Here is a 19020-nt window from a genome sequence, read left to right as displayed (position 1 = left end):
ATCGACAAGCGGTAAGGCTTAAAAACATGTGAAAAAGATAAGCTTTCGTGACGATGTGCAGCAGTGGCCCATCAACTGTCCTGAGGATGTTTTTAGGCTGGCCTCAGCGAGTCGGTTATATAAAATATCAAGGTGAAAGTCATCATAGCTTGCTTAGTATAGACCCAGCTCCCAACCCAACTTTGAGAATAGATTAACGGCGATATTTTTTTTATCGCCCGATAAGAGTCTCGCGTTAACGCAGCACGTTAACGCCGATAACGGCCCACCACTAGTAATAATTAGGGGTGTGGCTGAAGCCGAATACCTTATTTGGAATGGCACGGATAATGGCTTCAAAAAAGAATAACGGACAAGGAAAAATTCTGCCTGAATATTGGGCTGAGGCTGGCACAGTCGTGTTTGCTAGATAACAGTTAAGCTAGGGGATCAGCACAATATTATGCACAGACCTCTAAAGTCATGCAATAGAGTGTGAAGTGAATAAATGTAAACTTGATGAATGAAAAGAGTGCAAATCAAACACCGCATTGCTGTTGCTTCTCCGTGCATGTCTCAGAAATCAGAGTTTGGAAAGACTAATATCACCAATAATAATACATTAAACACGTTCTATTATTTGTATACATTTAAAAGACAATGATTTGAATCTTAGGCTATGATACGATACGAATGAATGGAACAAGCAGTTAGCTAAAGATAGTCATAACGGTCTTATCGAGTAACTGTAAGACATTGTATCCAAATGCAGTTACCAATCATTTTGTGATTGGTTCAGATACAAATACTGGCTGTTACATGAAAATGTAAATATGTAATGTCATGACAATGACAATTTACATGTGTTGCATTTAGCTATAAATTTATAAAAAATTATTGATAAGAACTATTTCATGTCTTTTCATTTACAGTAGCATGAACCACGAGTAATCGAGTAACTCAAGTATTTTTTAAATAAGTAATTGACTAGCAGAAATCAGTAATCATGCAACCCCTACTATAAATACACCACAGTGACTTAAGATTCATAATTATTACTTCTGCTGGTATATTGTGGCAAGTTTGTGTGTGTGATTGAGTGCTTATTAGGCTATGTAGGCAATTAATAGCTTATCAATAAATGTCCGATCAGTCAACTAATGCTTAAAATCGTCCGACACTAGTTGACCAGAGGGTAAATAAATCATGACAATTTTACTTTGTCTTTAACTCACAATCCTAATTTAAACTACCGTATTTTCCGGACTATAAGTCACACTTTTTTTCATAGTTGGCTGGTCCTGCGACTTATAGTCAGGTGTGACTTATTTATCAAAATTAATTTGACATGAACCAAGTGAAAACATTACCGTCTACAGCCGCGAGAGGGCCCTCTCGTGGCTGTAGACGGTAATGTTTTCTCTTGGTTCTTGGTTCTAAATAAATGTGACTTATAGTCCAGTGCAACTTATATATGTTTTTTCCTTGTCATGACGTATTTTTGGACTGATGCGACTTATACGGAAAGTCCGAAAAATACGGTACCCAACGTGAGTGAGTACACAAAGGTGAAATGGTTCTATATTTATAATTATACCTGCTTTACTTCTTATTTCATATGTCTTCATTCCCTTATTTCTTAAGGATAATGCAGTCCCAACGAAAAAGGGTCACGATCGTGTGTTGGAACCGCAGGCGGTGAGTAAAACTGCTTCAAATATCTCTGTGTTGTTAATTTGGCTATCGGCGCGTAAGCACATCAAGTAAACAACATGCGATTTTGTCATCAAACTGCACTTTCCACAAAAAAAAAAACGAAATGAAGTGGAACTTAGTCATTTTCAAAAACCGCTAAGCAAATATATACAGTTTCAATACATACCACATAGAGACGTTGTTACTGATGCTGCTCTCGTTAAATTTCAGCCTCTGGATCTGATTCTGGATCATAAATATACGCCGAATCTGACTGTTAGCCATGGTTTGTTTTGGAAGTTTTTTTTTTCCTCAAGGTAATGTAAATAAATCATGACAATTTTACTTTGTCTTTAACTCACAATCCTAATTTAAACTACTGTATTTTCCGGACTATAAGTCACACTTTTTTTCATAGTTTGGCTGGTCCTGCGACTTATAGTCAGGTGCGACTTATTTATCAAAATTAATTTGACATGAACCAAGTGAAAACATTACCGTCTACAGTCGCGAGAGGGCGCTCTATGCTGCTCAGTGCTCCTGTAGTTTACACTGAAAACAGAGCGCCCTCTCGTGGCTGTAGACGGTAATGTTTTCTCTTGGTTCTTGGTTCTAAATAAATGCGACTTATAGTCCAGTGCAACTTATATATGTTTTTCCCTTGTCATGACGTATTTTTGGACTGATGCGACTTATACGGAAAGTCCAAAAAATACGGTACCCAATGTAAGTGAGTACACAAAGGTGAAATGGTTCTATATTTATAATTATACCTGCTTTACTTCTTAGTTCATATGTCTTCATTCCCTCGCTGGAGATATGAAGATCTACGATGATGGACTGGCCAAACACTTCTGGCTTATACGCATCACGACCCCTGTTCCTCAGAGTGATGGACACATCTGCAGAACTAAATGTCAGAAACAATAACAGTATGAGAGACTATAGACTGTGACTACATGCAGAGAAATGCAGATAGGTGTGTCGTACCTCTCTCCTTCCTTCACAAATCCTTTGATAAAGGAGCCTCTGTTTGTGGTGTGATCTTTAACGCCCAGGGCTACTATCAGAGCTTTCAGCAAGGCACTTTTTCCACCTAACACACAAATATACATGAAACAACTATAAATAAAACCATAAAAACTGTAACAAAACTGTGTCCCTTTATATGTTTTCTTATTATTGTAGTTAAGGGGGGGGGGGGGTGAAATGAGTTTTTTACACTGTTAAAGAGTTGGATTCCCATGCTAAACATGGACAAAGTTTCAAAAATTAAGTTGTACGTTTGAAGGAGTATTTTTGTTCCAAAAATACCTCTTCCGGTTTGTCACAAGTTTCGGAAAGTTTTTTTTAGAGTATGGATCTGTGTGACGTTAGATGGAGCGGAATTTCCTTATATGAGTCCTAAGGGCACTTCTCCCGGAAGAGCGCGTGCTCCCGCAGAGCAGAGCAGAGACATTCACCGATCAGAGCGAGAGACCGAATTGTCACAAAACAAGTGCGTTTTTGGTTGCCAGGGCAAGACAACCCTGCACAGATTACCAAAAAAAAAAACAGCATCAAGGGACCAGTGGATGGAGTTTATTTTTACAGAGCATCAACGGAGTTGTGCAAGTGTTTTTGTTTGTTCCCTGCATTTCGAAGATGCTTGTTTTACAAACAAGGCCCAGTTTGACGCCGGATTTGCACATCGTTTATTTCTTAAGGATAATGCAGTCCCAATGAAAAAGGGTCACGATCGTGTGTTGGAACCGCAGGCGGTGAGTAAAACTGCTTCAAATATCTCTGTGTTGTTAATTTAGCTATCGGCGCGTAAGCACATCAAGTAAACAACATGCGATGTTGTCATCAAACTGCACTTTCCACAAAACAAAGACGACATGAAGTGAAACTTAGTCATTTTCAAAAACCGCTAAGCAAATATATACAGTTTCAATACATACCACATAGACACGTCGTTACTGATGCTGCTCTCGTTAAATTTCAGCCTCTGGATCTGATTCTGGATCATAAATATACGCTGAATCTGACTTATAGCCATGGTTTGTTTTGGATGTTTTTTTTTTCCTCAAAGTAATGTCACAGCTTCCAAACGCTCTCAACGCAAAAGCCTACTCGCGCTTTTTGAACAGGTGTCCAGGATTTGTCAGGAAAACATTTCAAAATGTACCTAACAGTTACTATAAGACGGCATTATAAAATGTAATGGTGCGCTTTGATTTTGAATGACGTGCTCACCCACAGATATCGCCTGCATCCCAAAGTGCATACTATTCATTCTAAATTCCAAGTAATTAGTAATATACTATTAAGGACAGATAAGGTGGATAGAATGCACACGTTTTTTACAGAACAAGGTTTTACAGCGCTCAAGGTTCCAAAACAATGGTCCAGGTGTGAAAACACCCCTAGAAAACTGATTCGGGCCAAGTAGCAAAACAAACTTGTAGCCAATCAACAGTAAGTGGTGTGTCTACTCATAGTGTGCAGGAGAGAGTGTTCAGTGCACAGGACAGACATTAGCTGAGCCAAGCGACAGAAAGATAGAGATAAAGGATTAAAAACAAAAGAGGAAAATGTCTGCAGAACAAAAGAAGGCTTAAGGTAATAAATAAGGCAAGAAGTAGGACCCGTGTAAATACCGGTCCAGCTTTACAGCGCTGGAAAGACCGTGATCGGAAGGCCTGTGATCAGAACAGATCAGGTTGCTTTTTTGCTGATAGGTGAGTAACAGCATGTCTGTGTCGCAACAGCTAAAGTCTGGCTAGTACACTGGACATGACAAAGCGACCATTGAAAATCATTTGACATTTGTGTCAATACATCATTAATAGAATGCAGCAGCAATTTTCTGTCTGGGATTTGTCATGTCGTGCAGCACCGCATCCAGTGTAGATCATATGTATGTGAGTGTATGTATATGTATGTATACACACACACACACACACACACATATATATTATATATTAGGGCCGGGACTCGATTAAAAAAATTAATCTAATTAATTAGAGGCTTTGTAATTAATTAATCGAAATTAATCGCATTTTAAGCACAGATAAATATTTGACCTGAGAACAGTGAGAAGTAATTTTTTTTTCACATGGATTTATAGTATACCATTGAATAATGACTGAATACATAAGCTTAAGCAACAAAATATTGTTTATTTTTGTTCAACCAAGTCTAGCAGACCAGTGCAATTTTTGCCATGAAGTGTAGCAATAGCATATTTAGAAACAATTTAGAAATAGTACATTTCAGAAATTCAGGAAGCTTATAGGTGCTGGAACCTTCTGTAAAGTGTTTTTTTTTTTTTTTAAGTAAAACACAATACTGTCAATTACATTCAGAACATTGGAAACACTGACTATTAGAAAACATCTCTCTGTTGCTTCAGAGGCCATAACATACTAAGTCCAACTCTCAATAACTTTGGCCAAAACAATAAAGAGTTCAACATAAACTGTTGCACCAACAAAATAATACATAGTTCAACATAAAGTGTAAAGTCCACGCTAGCTGCTATATGTTTTGCGTTGAGGTGACACTTGAGGCTCGATGTGCTGCGGTGATATGCGAACGCTAGTTGGTGCTTCAGTATAATCGGTCCGCCGAAACTCATCCAGTGAGAAACGTTTCGCGGTGCAAAATAGGTTATTAAAAATGCGGGAATTTTTTTTCTGTAATTAATTAATCTTAGTTAACGCGTTATTTTTTGTGTAATTAATTAATCTCAATTAACGCGTTAAAGTCCCGGTCCTAATATATATATATATAATTTCAGAACTGCCTTAATTCTACGTGGCATTGATTCAACAAGGTGCTGAAAGCATTCTTTAGAAATGTTGGCCCATATTGATAGCATACCATCTTGCAGTTGATGGAGATTTGTGGGATGCACATCCAGGGCACGAAGCTCCCGTTGCACCACATCCAAAAGATACTCTATTGGATTGAGATCTGGTGACTGTGGGGGCCATTTTAGTACAGTGAACTCATTGTCATGTTCAAGAAACCAACTTGAAATGATTCAAGCTTTGTGACATGGTGCATTATCCTTCTGGAAGTAACCATCAGAGGATGGGTACATGGTGGTCATAAAGGGATGGACATGGTCAGAAACAATGCTCAGATAGGCCGTGGTATTTAAACGATGCCCAATGGACTAGGTGCACAAGATGGTGCCGGTGAGCTTCAGCGATGCGAGTGTGTGCATACTTACTTAAAAAGATAAACGCACAGACACAAATACACGCAACTTCCATTTTTCTCTCTCTCTCTCTCGAATAGGTAATATTTGAGAAAATGGTTTAGCGATTTCTAATTACTGGGGGATTATTCTACGGCAGTTATCGCCCTGATCAGACATATGCTGTGGCACTATCATGCAGTCTGTAATGATATGATGTTAGCAAATATTAGCGAAAGGGGAAGAGCTAAAAGGGGTAGAATTGGGATTGGGCCCAAGTCTTCATCTTTGTTTTGAGTGTATCTCTGTGGCAGAAATACAGCGCCACATACTGGTTTGGTATGTATACTACATCGTTTTGAGTCAGTTTTATGTGTAAGCAGATATTTCTTTAGACACAGAAAAAAAGATCAGCTAGGGAAAGCTCTGGCTTCGAGTGGATCTAGCCTTAGTGATCTCTTATAATCTGATGCAAGAAATATTTTCTTTCTATTTTATAGCGGCAAAGTTCCCCAATCAGGGTTCTGTGGCTCACTGGTGGTCCAGACTATTTAACGCTAAAATGGTTAGTTCACATGTGTTAGTGACATATTCTGCTTAAATCCACAGGTGAGGAAAAAGTTAAGGCAAAATGAAAGGCTAGAAAAAAGTTAATTTTCAACTTCAAATGGGTTCACTAAGTTCATTCAATGGATGAATCGTCAGACTGATTCAAACAAGTAGTCTGGATTTTGAATCTAAAACAGTTACTAAAACTTCACAACTGAGAGAAAACATTGCCATGACTTAATTTTACACTGCACAGGAAATTCTATTTTCACACAACTAAAAAAAATTAAATATGGAGGAGAACTTGCTTCCATTGTTTCCTACGACAAAGTTGACGTTTGGACCAAACGCAAAGGGACCAAGCATCGAGTGACACATGAAGTTCCTTAGAGAGATACTCTCTATGATGCCCACTTCACCTGTGACCTGAAAACACACAAACATAGATGCGTAAGGGGACCTTACTAGCAAGTCTATGGAGAAAGTGCATAAGGTAAAAGCAAAAATGAGCAGTCGAGACCATTGTACTGTGCTGTGCAAGTCTTACACTTTCTGATGTGCTCAAGCCGTCTCCTGAACTGAAGTAGCCCGTTTCATCCTCTTCAGAGAGCTCGGGTTGAGATAACCGGCTTCTCTTATCAGGCGTCTGCCCTGAATTACTGCTCTTTCTCTTCGACATCTCCTACAAACATCAAACATTTTTCCTTCACAATAATCACAGTCATTTATATCCTTTATTGTCTTTACACTGCCATGTCACTTAAAAGGTAGGTCAGCCAAAAAATTTAATTAAGCCATAAATTATTCACCCTGGAGTCATCCTAGATGTATATGACTTTCTTCTTCCAAACAAATTTAATTGGAGTTATTTTAAAAATTGTCTTTAAACTTTCAAGCTGTTTGATGCAACCAAGCGGCTGTGGCACTCCATCGGTCCATGAGAAGTTTAATATAAAGCTCATCCATGGAAAAAAAAAGTGTCTCACACAGCTCTGAGGCGTGAACAAAGGCCTCCTGTAGTGAATCAATGAATTTTGGAAGAAAAATATATATTCAAAATGTAATAATCACTTTAATCTTGCTTGCGCTTTGTTAACAGGAGCAAAAGAATCAAAGTTTCCTTACTTTAGCAAAGGAAAACCAGTCTCCTCTTGGTTTATAATGCAATCCTCCGATATTCTTCTTTACAAATCCTAATTTTGTACTACTAATTATTGACCATTGTTTTGTTTTGCTCTCTCCACTGTGTTTCCACATTCCTCTTCTGAGTCATCCAATTTTTTTTTTTTTATGGATGAGGTTTTCATTAAACTTCTCATGGACTGATGGAGTGCAACCCCCACTAAATTGCATTAAATGGCTTTAAAGATCAAAACAATTTTAAAATAACTTAATTAGTCTTAAAGAAAGTCATATAAACCTAGGATGACTTCAGGGTGAGTAATTTGTGGGTTAATTTTCATTTTTGGCTGAACTAACCCTTTAATATGAGGTCAAAGAACAAGTGTGAATTTGTACAACTGTTTTCCTTGTCTTGTTGCAAATAAAGGTTGTGGTTTTAGCTTAAAAACGAATAACACCAAATCTTAACTACTTAAAGTTGAAACAGATATTTTCTTCTGTATTAGATGTGAGTGTAGGGCAGAGACTAAGCTTGATGCATCGGCTGTTGATAGCATTTTTAAATGTGGGCACTGCACCCAAATATGAAAGCAGATGAATACGAATTTATGTGGACAAGTTTAAGCAGTCTAAATGACTGGAGAATTCCTGCCTGTTTTACCAGAGAAAGATCCAGTTATGACATTTTGATTAAAAATAAATTAGGGCTGAAATGATTCCTCGAGAAACTCAAATACGATACTTAAATGTTTCCCAAAAGACAAAATAAGTACAATTTACCCTGACCATATAATATAAAAAGTGTACACCCCCAGTCTCTTAATGCATTGTGTTGCCTTCTTGAGCATTGGTACGGTTTTACTGAGTCCCTCAGTGTTAAAAGATGGATTTCAAAATCATGCAGTCAATAGCTGTTCTCTCATCAAACAAATTTTTATGCACATTTTGGACTAATTGCATTAAAAAAAAAACAGTAAAAGTAAACAAAAAGAAATAAGATGCGCCTAAAAAAAATTTGCATAAAAATAAGTTATGTGCACACAGTATAAACTATGTGATAAACCGAAAGCAATGACTGCATTTTTTGTTTTTACATCTGCTCGCTCTGAGGCACATGTCATTTATCATATAAAACATATTATATTCAGTGGCTTCTCCTACTTAGTGATGTTTAGTTCCAGTATACAAGAAAATGTTGATTTTGTTCTCTTTGACTCGTTGGATGAAAACGGTGCTTTATTTGTAAATGTTTTATGTGATATTCCAGTTCTGTGCAAAAATTTAATTCGAATCTTTGCATGTAAACAGCTAATGTTTGAAAGGCTTCAAATATGCAGATGATGCTGGAAAAACAAAGAATGTGTAGGAGCTGGAGGATTTTTCAGATGAACAGCAGGCAGTGGAACTGCTCAGGACCGACAAGGGACTCGTTAACTAACTGTTAACACAAAATATAAAAACAGTGGTGGATCATACAGGAAATGATACATAAATAGTATTAAGATTCAAGGGAAGATAACCTTTTGAATGGGGGCATTTTTATAAATTGTTAATATTTTGTCTTGTGGAGTATATGTATATTTTACACTGGTTTGCACTCTATCTGCCAGGTGCCTTATATTTTATACTGCATTATTATTATTTTTTTTGTATAGCTGTATATTATATTTAATCTTTATCAATCTGTATTTTTATGCAAACTTATGAGCACAGCTGTATCTTATAAGAAAACAGACAAATCAACAGTGGTCCTGATTATAACATGGCACATTTACAAATGGAATTTTAGAAACATTAAAATTATAGAATTAGTAGAAACATTATGTTAACGTTACTTGCATTATAAGGTAAGGCCACAAATGGAGAGAGAGAGAGAGAGAGAGAGAGAGAGAGAAAACTAACTTTACAGGCATGTTTTGGCATTGTAATGGATTTGCTTCGACTTTGAGCTGTCCTAAAGGAAAGGTGACAGAAAATCGTTATGCTCTTTCACACGTCGTATAACGAAATATCAGATTTTCAGTAACACAATTCAACATAGTTTATTATAGGTTACTAACAGACAATTTGAGCGCAAAATGACGTAACGTTAATTCAAATCAAATCATTAAAACGAAACCACTTGAGACATCACTAGACTGGCAACTTCGGAAACTTTAATATAGCAATTTTACTGTGATATACTGGGCAGGTGACGTTACAACATTAACTAACGGTAACGTTAGTTTTGTGAAAACTGTCACGTTGAAATTCGCTTTCTGCTGAAATGTTAACGGACAGGCGACAGAATCAGAATCAGAATGAGCTTTATTGCCAGGTATGTTCACACATACGAGGAATTTGTTTTCGTGACAGAAGCTCCGCAGTGCAACAATGACAGTGACAGAACAAAAAACACAAATTTGTGTAACATTAATAAAAATAAAAAAAATACAACTAACGTTAGGTAGACAAGGAACGAAAATATACAAATTGACAAGGTTTTAAAAGCTGATACAATTAGTACCAAATAACCAATGCGGACATGCAAACCAGACAAGCGGAAGCTATATATGAGTGTTTGTGTTTTTATGTCAAAAATCACATGTATGAAACAGACGCAACATACCAGTCAGTCCTCCTGTTCCTCGCGCGCTTCGCCTTTGACTGCTCACAGAGCGCGACGACGTCAGTACACTTCCGGTTTGTATCCACCAATCAGATAACTCTCAGCCAAGAGGAAGGTGTTTGAAAAATGAATTCATAAAAAAAAACATCCTAACCCATTAGTTAAATCACAAATGAGTGTCATAGAGAAGTAATAGAAATTCAAAGCTAAGTGGGTTTTAGGCAGTCCGCATTAAATCGGTCAGTCACCACTCATCCTCCAAGAAGCACAGACTCCTGCATAAATGATTCCTTGTTGTGCTTTCAACCTTGTACAAATCAAGGAACCCCATAGTGTACAGAGAGAGATGGAGGATGCAATCAGTCTTTTTCGCAGAATTTCATTCGAGGTTATCAAATTAACACACTCCTGAACAGAAACATAATCCATTCGTTATTAAAAGTCAGAGAACCAACAGAATGATTTTAGAACATTTACATACAGTTGCTTTAATGCATATTTTCAGTTTAATACCATATTGTACAACAATTGATGTACCTCCTGTAGTATCCTTATGGTATATATATTCCATATGGTGTTAATAAAAAAAGAAGAAAAAAGTAAACATATATATTTGGTGATTGTACACCAAAATAATGAACAGTGTTGTTTTATTGATTCAAAAAACTTCAATAAGAATTATTACAGGGTAGCATTCAATTTCATTTTTGGAATAAAAGTTTTGGCTATCTTTATAAAGAGAGTGGGAGAGACAGGCAGAGAACAAAGACTATTAGTAGACCAAAAATTCCATAAAACAGTTTTGAAAGTTACGAGTTGGTGAAAAGTCTGAAACTGACTTTAACCAGCAAATACAACAGGAGAATCAGAGCCAGTAAGGCCAAAGAAGAAGAGGCAGGGTTTCCGCAGGTATCATCAGATCTAATTTAATGCTTTTTAATGTTATGAAAAAAGAAATAATACCATACATGACCCATATATATATTACACAACTGGGCCCATAATCAAAAAACATCTTGGAGGCTAAAAGTAGCTCATGACGCGCCGATTTAGGACAAAATCTCAATGTCTCATGTCAGTTCTCATGCCAAGGGTGGTCTGTGCCTCTGCCCCTTTAAATCACCAATGCTAAAATGCCCTTTCGATAACCCCACTGCTATCAGCCATGGATATTCCACTGACCGGTTATGTTTTAAAGTAACCATTCAATTTGACAATACAATGATGATGATCTTGGATACATACTATAAGAACATCAACATTATTTAAACAGATACTGCTACGTTAGTTCTTACATGCTGAAATAAGCAAATTTGTTATAGCTCCTCAAATTGCTTTCCAACTAAATAGTGATTTTTTTTCTAATCTTATAAAACCTTTTTTATATTTCAATTTGAAATACTACCATTTCATTAATGAATTAACATTGCAAAATTACAACTGCATGATTAATGTTATGAGCTTAGTGTTTTAAATCATTTTTAATATAGCCTGGATACAATTATGAAAAGTAAAAAATATATATATATATATTTTAATGATACTTTAAAATATAAGAGTAAAAGGCCAGTAGGTGGAAGCAAGTCACTAAGTCTTTGACTCATTAGTTCAAGAGATTCATTCAGAAGGCTGAGTTATTCAAGAATCAAGGAAGTGCCCATCTTTATGGATCACTGAATCATTGACTCAAATTATCAATTAAAAAATGATGAATGCTTCAGTTATGAAGCAATGCTGTGTGCTGTTTGGAAATTATTAAATGATTATTACTTTAATCAATGTCAAATCTACAATTGTGCTGATACTCTTAGTTGCCTCAGGTCGTCTAGGCCAGTGGTTCTCAAACATTTTAGCCAGCGACCCCTAAACAAACATCGACGAGAACTCGCGACCCAATACCACAGAATACACAAACAATTAACAGAAAAAAAAGTTAAATCCACATCCACTTCCTATGGAAGCTTGTTTGCAGAATAAAAAAATAAAAAAGGTAATTGCGATTTTATATCATTCATAACTTAATAACTCACACTGCAAGTTTGTATTTCACAATTATGAAAAACCAAGTCAGAATAGCAAGATTTAAACTCGCAATTTTTAGATAAAAAAAAAAATCGCAATTATCTTTTCAAATATTTTCTTACGTGGCGGAAACAAACTTCCATAATATTTACCGTATTTAGGCTTACCTAACAGTGGGATGGGTGCACTTGTTTCTCGGTGCACAAAAGTGTAATCTGTGGCCTGATGTTGGATACGGCTACTCGCAGATCATCCTCAACATCAAGACGTGATCTGTATTTTTTTTTTCCATGTACGTAACAGCTGAAAAATTCTGCTCGCACAAATATGAATCTGTATAATTCCTTCTCTTTTCTGCGAAAAAAGTCTATAGGTTTTTCAACACAAGCAGGGTGTCTCGTCTCCAAATGTCTCTGCGTTTTTTTCAGGCTTCATACTTGGATGGGCAAGCACTTCTGAACAGATAACACACTAAGGATGGTCCAAATCGTTGACAGAAGAGCAAGTGAATCCATACTTTATAAATTCCTCTTGATATTTCCGACGTTTCCTACATTGGTCAGAACGGGTCTAGCTCTTGTGTTTTGTAGAGGTACACGGTTCAGATGATTCAGGCAGACTGTCCACAATTTTCTCAACATTTCTAACCTTGCAAATTACAAATTTATCCATTCTTGCAGTTGCAGTTTCCATGTGCAGTTGCGTGCAGTATTGATAACTAGCGATCAGTCGGCGCACGGTGACGTTATATCTTAGAGTCACGAAATTATATTTAAAAAATGTTAAACCTTCTAATCAGTTTTGTCTTTAGAAATAAAAAAAAATATTTATTTGTAATCTTAATTTTTTTAGTATTGAAAAAAATTTTTGTAGTCAGAAAATACAGAATTTTTTCAAACCAACTCGCGACCCCTTGAAATCATTCTGCGACCCCCCGAGGGGTCGCGACCCCCAGTTTGAGAACCACTGGTCTAGGCATATGTTTTATGTATCATATGTTTTAAATATACATTTTTTTATCGTATGTTTTTTATCTGTGAGTTTCTTTGTCTGTGCCATTGCACTTATTTGTTTCAATTTCTCCATAAGAATCTCTTTTACACAGACTGGCTATGTGAACCTCGACTGGTGCAACTGTTACTGTCAAAGAAGAATTCATTATTTCCTATCGTCATTTACAATGAATATAATAAAATCATTCACAGCCATTCTCGCTGAAATTGCTCAATTGCATTACATAATTTCTTTCTGACTTTATGTAATTTACATTCTCTGCTCTCAGTTTTACTCCAACATGTTGTCCCAGTCTGGGGATGAAAAAGTTATTAATTATGAAGGCACTATATTCTAAATAAAGTGCCAATAGTTTTCTTCCAAAACAGCAAAAAAATAATAATTTAATTACTTTTAATGTTATTCAAGGCCTTAATAAAAAAAAAAAGAAGAAAAAGAAATTTAATGACATTTAATCCCCCGCGGAAACCCTGTTAAATATTCATAACTTGCTGTAAAAAACAAACAAACAAACAAACGAAAAAACTCATCTCTCATGTGATTTCCTTCAACCAAAACTGACTTTTAATTTTTCCATACTGTAACACCAGTAATACAAAACTATGCATTTTTGAAAAATGATAAAAGAAAATAGTGATAGATTATTTCTTGCTATACTAGATACATTTTACATTTTTAATTAGTTGGGAGAAAAAAAAATAAAACAATGGAAGGCAGATAATGAAATAAAACAAATAACAGCAACATGCTATAACTGGCCTTTATATGCCTTATTCAATAGGTACAACTGCAAGTAACATTGCAATCACAAACATTTTTATAAAACCTAAAAAGTATTATACAGAACCTGCAAAATTTTGATTTTAAATAAAATTATTTCTTAATCTACATTTAAATGATCTTGGAAAAAAAGCCTGCAAAACTTGTGCGCATAGAACTGTAAAGTGCAGCTGTCAGCTGGAAGTACTTTGCCTGATTTGACTTGATTTGCTGATACACAAGATGACGTTCAAAGGATAGCAGCATTATTCTGGGTTCCTCTGACCAAAGGGAAGAGCAGACTGGCTGCGGTCAGGGTCACTCAGACGGAGGATGCGGATCAGGCTATTGGCTGGCAGAGAACTGGGATACAGAAAGAACAGAACATCACATTTTTACTAGGACTACCAATTTATAACACCGTTATGAATAATACAAAATATGGCAATCAAGTCTTCTAATAATTTCTGCATGAACACTAGAGAAGCTCTTTACCTCATGCTCTGTGGTGTGAGGAAAATAAACTGTCTGTAGCGCTGACTGGCAGCAATCTTCAGCATCATGTCCATGGAGATCCTTCGATTGACCATGTCCTGAGAGAGCAAACACACAACACAGTGACTGCATGCTCTTCTCCAGGACTACAGTCACCTGATTCTCCAGCCATGACAAATATCTTATTGTATTTGCAAAACATGTTATTGGTGAGTGACAGAAGTGTCCAAAAAAAAAAAAAAAAAAAATTTTTCTTTGTAATTGTATAACTATGTATGCATACTTTATGGTCACATATTAAACAGCTGACATTACATTTTTGTATTTGTAAAAATCATGACAAAATTTTCTATTTGAATATATTTCAAAATGTAATTTATTTCTGTGATTCAAAGTTGAATGTTCAGCATCATTACTTCAGTGTCACATGATCCTTCAGAAATTATTCTGATATGCTGATTTGCTGCTCAAGAAACATTTCTTCTTGATGAAAAGCAGTTGTGCCATCTAATATTTTTGTGAAAACCATGATGCATTATTTTTAACAGGATTCCTTATATATATATACTCCTTACCATGTAGACATCGAACTCGTCTAAAGCACGGAATGGAGCATCAGTTATGGCCCACAGTGACAAAACGAAGCACACGGTAGAAAACGAACGTTCCCCTCCAGAAAGTGATCGCATATCACTTAGAGTGGCCTTTCCACCCTCTCCTGGCTGAACCTGAAGAAGAGACAGATGACTGTCATCATGAGAAACTACTGTACTTTTAAAAAGTCCAGGTTACTGCATGTAGAGTAAAATCCTGACCCCAAGGAGGTTTTTTTTTTTTATCATATGCTATTCAATAAGGCAGTGACGGTCGCTGTGACAACCACTGCCACCGGCCATAGTGCATGTGATGTCACACACATCACTCTACAAGACACATAACACAAAGTTTTGTATACAAAAGTAATAACAGTAATAGTTGCAAATTGTTTTATGTAAACTATAAGTCGATGGTAACACAGCATTTCCTTTAGATTGGCAGGTTTGAGCACAGGAAAATACAGTTTATGCATTCAGCAAATTAATTGTGTATTTGGCGATGGACCTTAATTGAAAACCACATCTACATATCTGATCTGGAGCCATGTCCTTTCATTTCACCCATTCGTGTTTGTACAACTGTCTTCAAATTACCGCGATCACAAACGCCTGGCTGGTCAGGTTTGGTGAGGCTTTCTCCAAATATGAATGAGATGGCAATTATGAAATATGTTAACAAGAAATGTGGAAATGATTCCTATATCAAAGAGAGCGCGTCTTACTGATATGGAGAGCGTCTCATTCTTATGGTCAAAGGTCATCTTCCCTATGTATCCTCTCTGAGACAGCATGGAATCAAAGTAGTACTTACAGCGCACAGAAAGATACCTGGAAACACACAGAAACACAACCTACATCGTTATCATCAGTACCCTCAAATCTGCACTAAAACCAGTTTTTTTTAATGCACTGGTCAATTTTGAGATTCTGGGCTTTTTGTAACAAGTTGTTTCAGATTAGTGGTGAAGAAAACATACTCTGTTACGGTTACGAAAACATACCAGCCGGAATGAGTACCGTGTATGGGGAACAGCTCCTGAAGCCTTTTTTTTCAATAACGCAGTGCAACAGCACTACCTCTGGTTAAATCTGTAAACTTTTTAAACCAATGACAGTGCTGCGTAGCTGCGCGAGCCTGTGGCGATGCAGCGCACCAAATCCCACCAAAATGGGCAGGGCGAATGGCTACATAAGCAGGTATACGTATCTCAGGGAACCGAGGTTACTTTCGTAACAGAGTTCCCTTTCGATACTTCACTCATACTGCGTATGGGGAACGAATTCAACTGCGCCGTGCCATGGTAGGGTATGACAAGACTTATCTTGGACACCTTGGGGTCCAGGGGACAAGTGAGAGAGGGCCGGAGCCATCGAACCCTTTACGCTACACTAATGCAGTTGCACTGCATTATCGAAAAAAAAGGCTTCGGTATTGAGGAAAAAAGGAGCTTTTACCCATATGCAGTATGAGTGAAGTATCAAAAGTTAACTTAATTTATTGCACTTTTTTAAAACGCAGTGATAAAACGACATCCAAAATCCCTGATGTAAAAACTTTTAACTAAAAAAAATTAAACAAGAATTTTGAACCTGAATTTATATAACGTTCAGATTTCTGTTCTGTAAATGTATTCTTGCTTATGTAATTAAATAATGGCTTATCTGCATTTTAAAACTTGTAATATATATATATTACAAGCACGGCGCACGCAGTTTCAGGCAGCTCTCTTGACGCATTAAAGTTCTATATCACTTTGCATAGTTAACAGTAATAACGGTCACGCAGTTTGCACAAAAACTTGTTGTCAGCGCTGCCCTGGCGATTTGATCAGTTAGCCAATATAGTGTGGCAACTTAAAGGCTGCACAACATTTCTCACTAGCGAGCTAACAGAAAAGACACTGCAGCAGAAGAGTGTTGAGGAACGCACAGAGGTACGTTAGCCTTACTCACACAAGCTCTCTCTCTCTCTGTTTTTATCTGTCGCTCTCGCTCTCTTTCTAATAATCTCATTAATAATTACATTAGAATGCTATCAATGGCCCAAGCCTCTGTTACCAGCTTTAAAACTAAGTTTTGGTACTAGCAAAAGAGGCATTGGATGAGATGCAGAAGAAATAGTCCTACTCACAATAACTATTTAAGTACAAAAACCGGAAGAATCCCTTTAAATAAATCATCGGAATGATGTCTTGAGGTGTGGTAACTGTAGTATAAGTGGAATAATTGACTCCGGGCCACTGAATTATTAGAAAAATACTGCACACCTGAGGTGTAATGGTGTAACTCCGCTTCCCGTCGTGGCCGCATCACCACATCGGTTGTGCATTATTTTTCTAATAATTCAACAGCCCATCATCAATTACACACACACGTGTATGGGAAAAGTTTTTTTTGTGCTTTAATAGGACATTTTTCAACACAGAAAAATAATTTGGAAAGACTCATGCAGTAATTTACCTTTGAGAGACATTAAAATAATCAATTAGAAAAAGATGAGAAACTCTAATAAAACTTACATTCTCAGTTCAGCATAGACGTAGTGTCTGGTGTTCATGATCTCAGTTAACTGGCGGATGAATGCCTCCAGACCCTTGACCTGTCGGGCTATGTTATTGAAGCTCTCTTTAGCTTCATGAAACTGCCTAGAAGATTCAATGACCAAAAACATCATTATAACATCACAACATATAAACCCCACCAGCATGATAAACAATGTAGAAGCGCTTCACAGAGGCAAGGGGAAAATGCCCTGGGATCACTAACTTAGTTAATGATAATACAGTAGTTCACTGTAAGTTCATGTTAATTCAGAGTGCATTAACGGTTAACAAGCACATATGTTGATTTTAATAATGCATTAGTAAATGTTGAAATTAACATTAAAGGGTTAGTTCACCCGAGAATGAAAATTCATCCATCTTCTACTCACCCTTGAAGCATCATAGTTGTGTGTGACTTTATTTCAGAATAATCCAATCGATTAGTACATGCTGAAAAACTATTGTTTATTCTTAGTTCATGTTAAATAACATAGTTAACTAATTAACCTTAATGCAAAGTGTTACTTAAATTAATATAAAAGCTAAATGTTTTTAAGAAATAAATCCATCTTTAGAGTGTTTTAACTGTAACCATTGCTTTCAACTAAAATGGAGTCCATAATCCATAATAACACTTCCTATAGTGGAATAAAATTAATCTCCTTTTGCAATCTTTAGAGGCAAGTCGTGAACTAATGGTTAGTGAGTTTGACTGCTAACCCTAAGGTTGTGGGTTAGAGTCTGGGGCCGGCAATCCCACAACTGAGGTGCCCTTGAGCAAGGCACTGAATGCAGGGCGCTGCATCATAAATGTCTGCTCACTGCTCCGGGTGTGTGTTCACTGCTGTGTGTGTACACTTTGGATGGGTTAAATGCAGTGCACAAATTCTGAGTATGGGTTACCATACTTGGCTTTATGTCACGTCAATTTCACTTTCAATCTCACATGAAAAATAGGTTTAGAATTGCTTTAGGCAGTTTTTGCTTATAAATGCATATTCCTCTCTTGATTCAGATAAGGTGACTTTTTCTCTTGAGAAAGCAGTATTATGATAGATCACTCATTTGATGTTAAAAAACATCTTATATATTATATATATTAGGGGTGTAACGATACGCGTATTCGTATTGAACCGTTCGGTACGACGCTTTCGGTTCGGTACGCGGTACGCATTACGTATACCGAACGGTTCGTTGGAGTAATTAATTATATTTGAAAAAAAAAAAGAGAGAGAAATAATGATATGCGTTCAACAAGGTAGCCCAATAACCCAAACGACGTAACAGGCAACGCCCCTGACACTACCGAAGAAGAAAAAAACACCAACTTATACGTTTATGTTTGGCTACTCAGTCAGGCGCTCGCTCACTCAGTACGCGCTGAAGGCTCGTTGCAAAATAGCCAATGCGTTTAACAGACTAGAAATGAGAAGATCCTCCAATAACCAA

General features: G+C 36.7%; 2 protein-coding genes across 2 annotated transcripts in view; both read right to left on the bottom strand.

The window, feature by feature from the left end:
- The window catches only part of LOC113046475 (structural maintenance of chromosomes protein 6-like), a 50307-nt gene extending 40063 nt beyond the window's left edge, over positions 1-10244 (bottom strand). The window contains exons 1-5 of the mRNA XM_026207318.1: positions 10143-10244; positions 6960-7094; positions 6721-6838; positions 2665-2770; positions 2448-2584 (exon numbers count right to left, since the gene is read on the bottom strand). Of these exons, the coding sequence (XP_026063103.1) occupies positions 2448-2584; positions 2665-2770; positions 6721-6838; positions 6960-7091 (493 nt within the window). The 5' untranslated portion in view covers positions 7092-7094; positions 10143-10244. The remainder of the gene's footprint in view (positions 1-2447; positions 2585-2664; positions 2771-6720; positions 6839-6959; positions 7095-10142) is intronic.
- Positions 10245-13719: 3475 nt separating this feature from the next.
- Positions 13720-19020, bottom strand: part of LOC113046037 (structural maintenance of chromosomes protein 6-like) — a 37138-nt gene continuing 31837 nt past the window's right edge. Inside the window, exons 23-27 of the mRNA XM_026206870.1 lie at positions 17548-17673; positions 15751-15856; positions 15008-15160; positions 14433-14530; positions 13720-14300 (exon numbers count right to left, since the gene is read on the bottom strand). Coding sequence (XP_026062655.1) covers positions 14204-14300; positions 14433-14530; positions 15008-15160; positions 15751-15856; positions 17548-17673 — 580 coding nt within the window. The 3' untranslated portion in view covers positions 13720-14203. The remainder of the gene's footprint in view (positions 14301-14432; positions 14531-15007; positions 15161-15750; positions 15857-17547; positions 17674-19020) is intronic.

The sequence above is a fragment of the Carassius auratus genome, chromosome 27, assembly GCF_003368295.1.
Source record: "Carassius auratus strain Wakin chromosome 27, ASM336829v1, whole genome shotgun sequence".
Lineage (NCBI taxonomy): Eukaryota > Metazoa > Chordata > Actinopteri > Cypriniformes > Cyprinidae > Carassius > Carassius auratus.
Note: the sequence above shows the minus strand (reverse complement) of the source record. Positions and strands in the feature narration are given on the sequence as shown.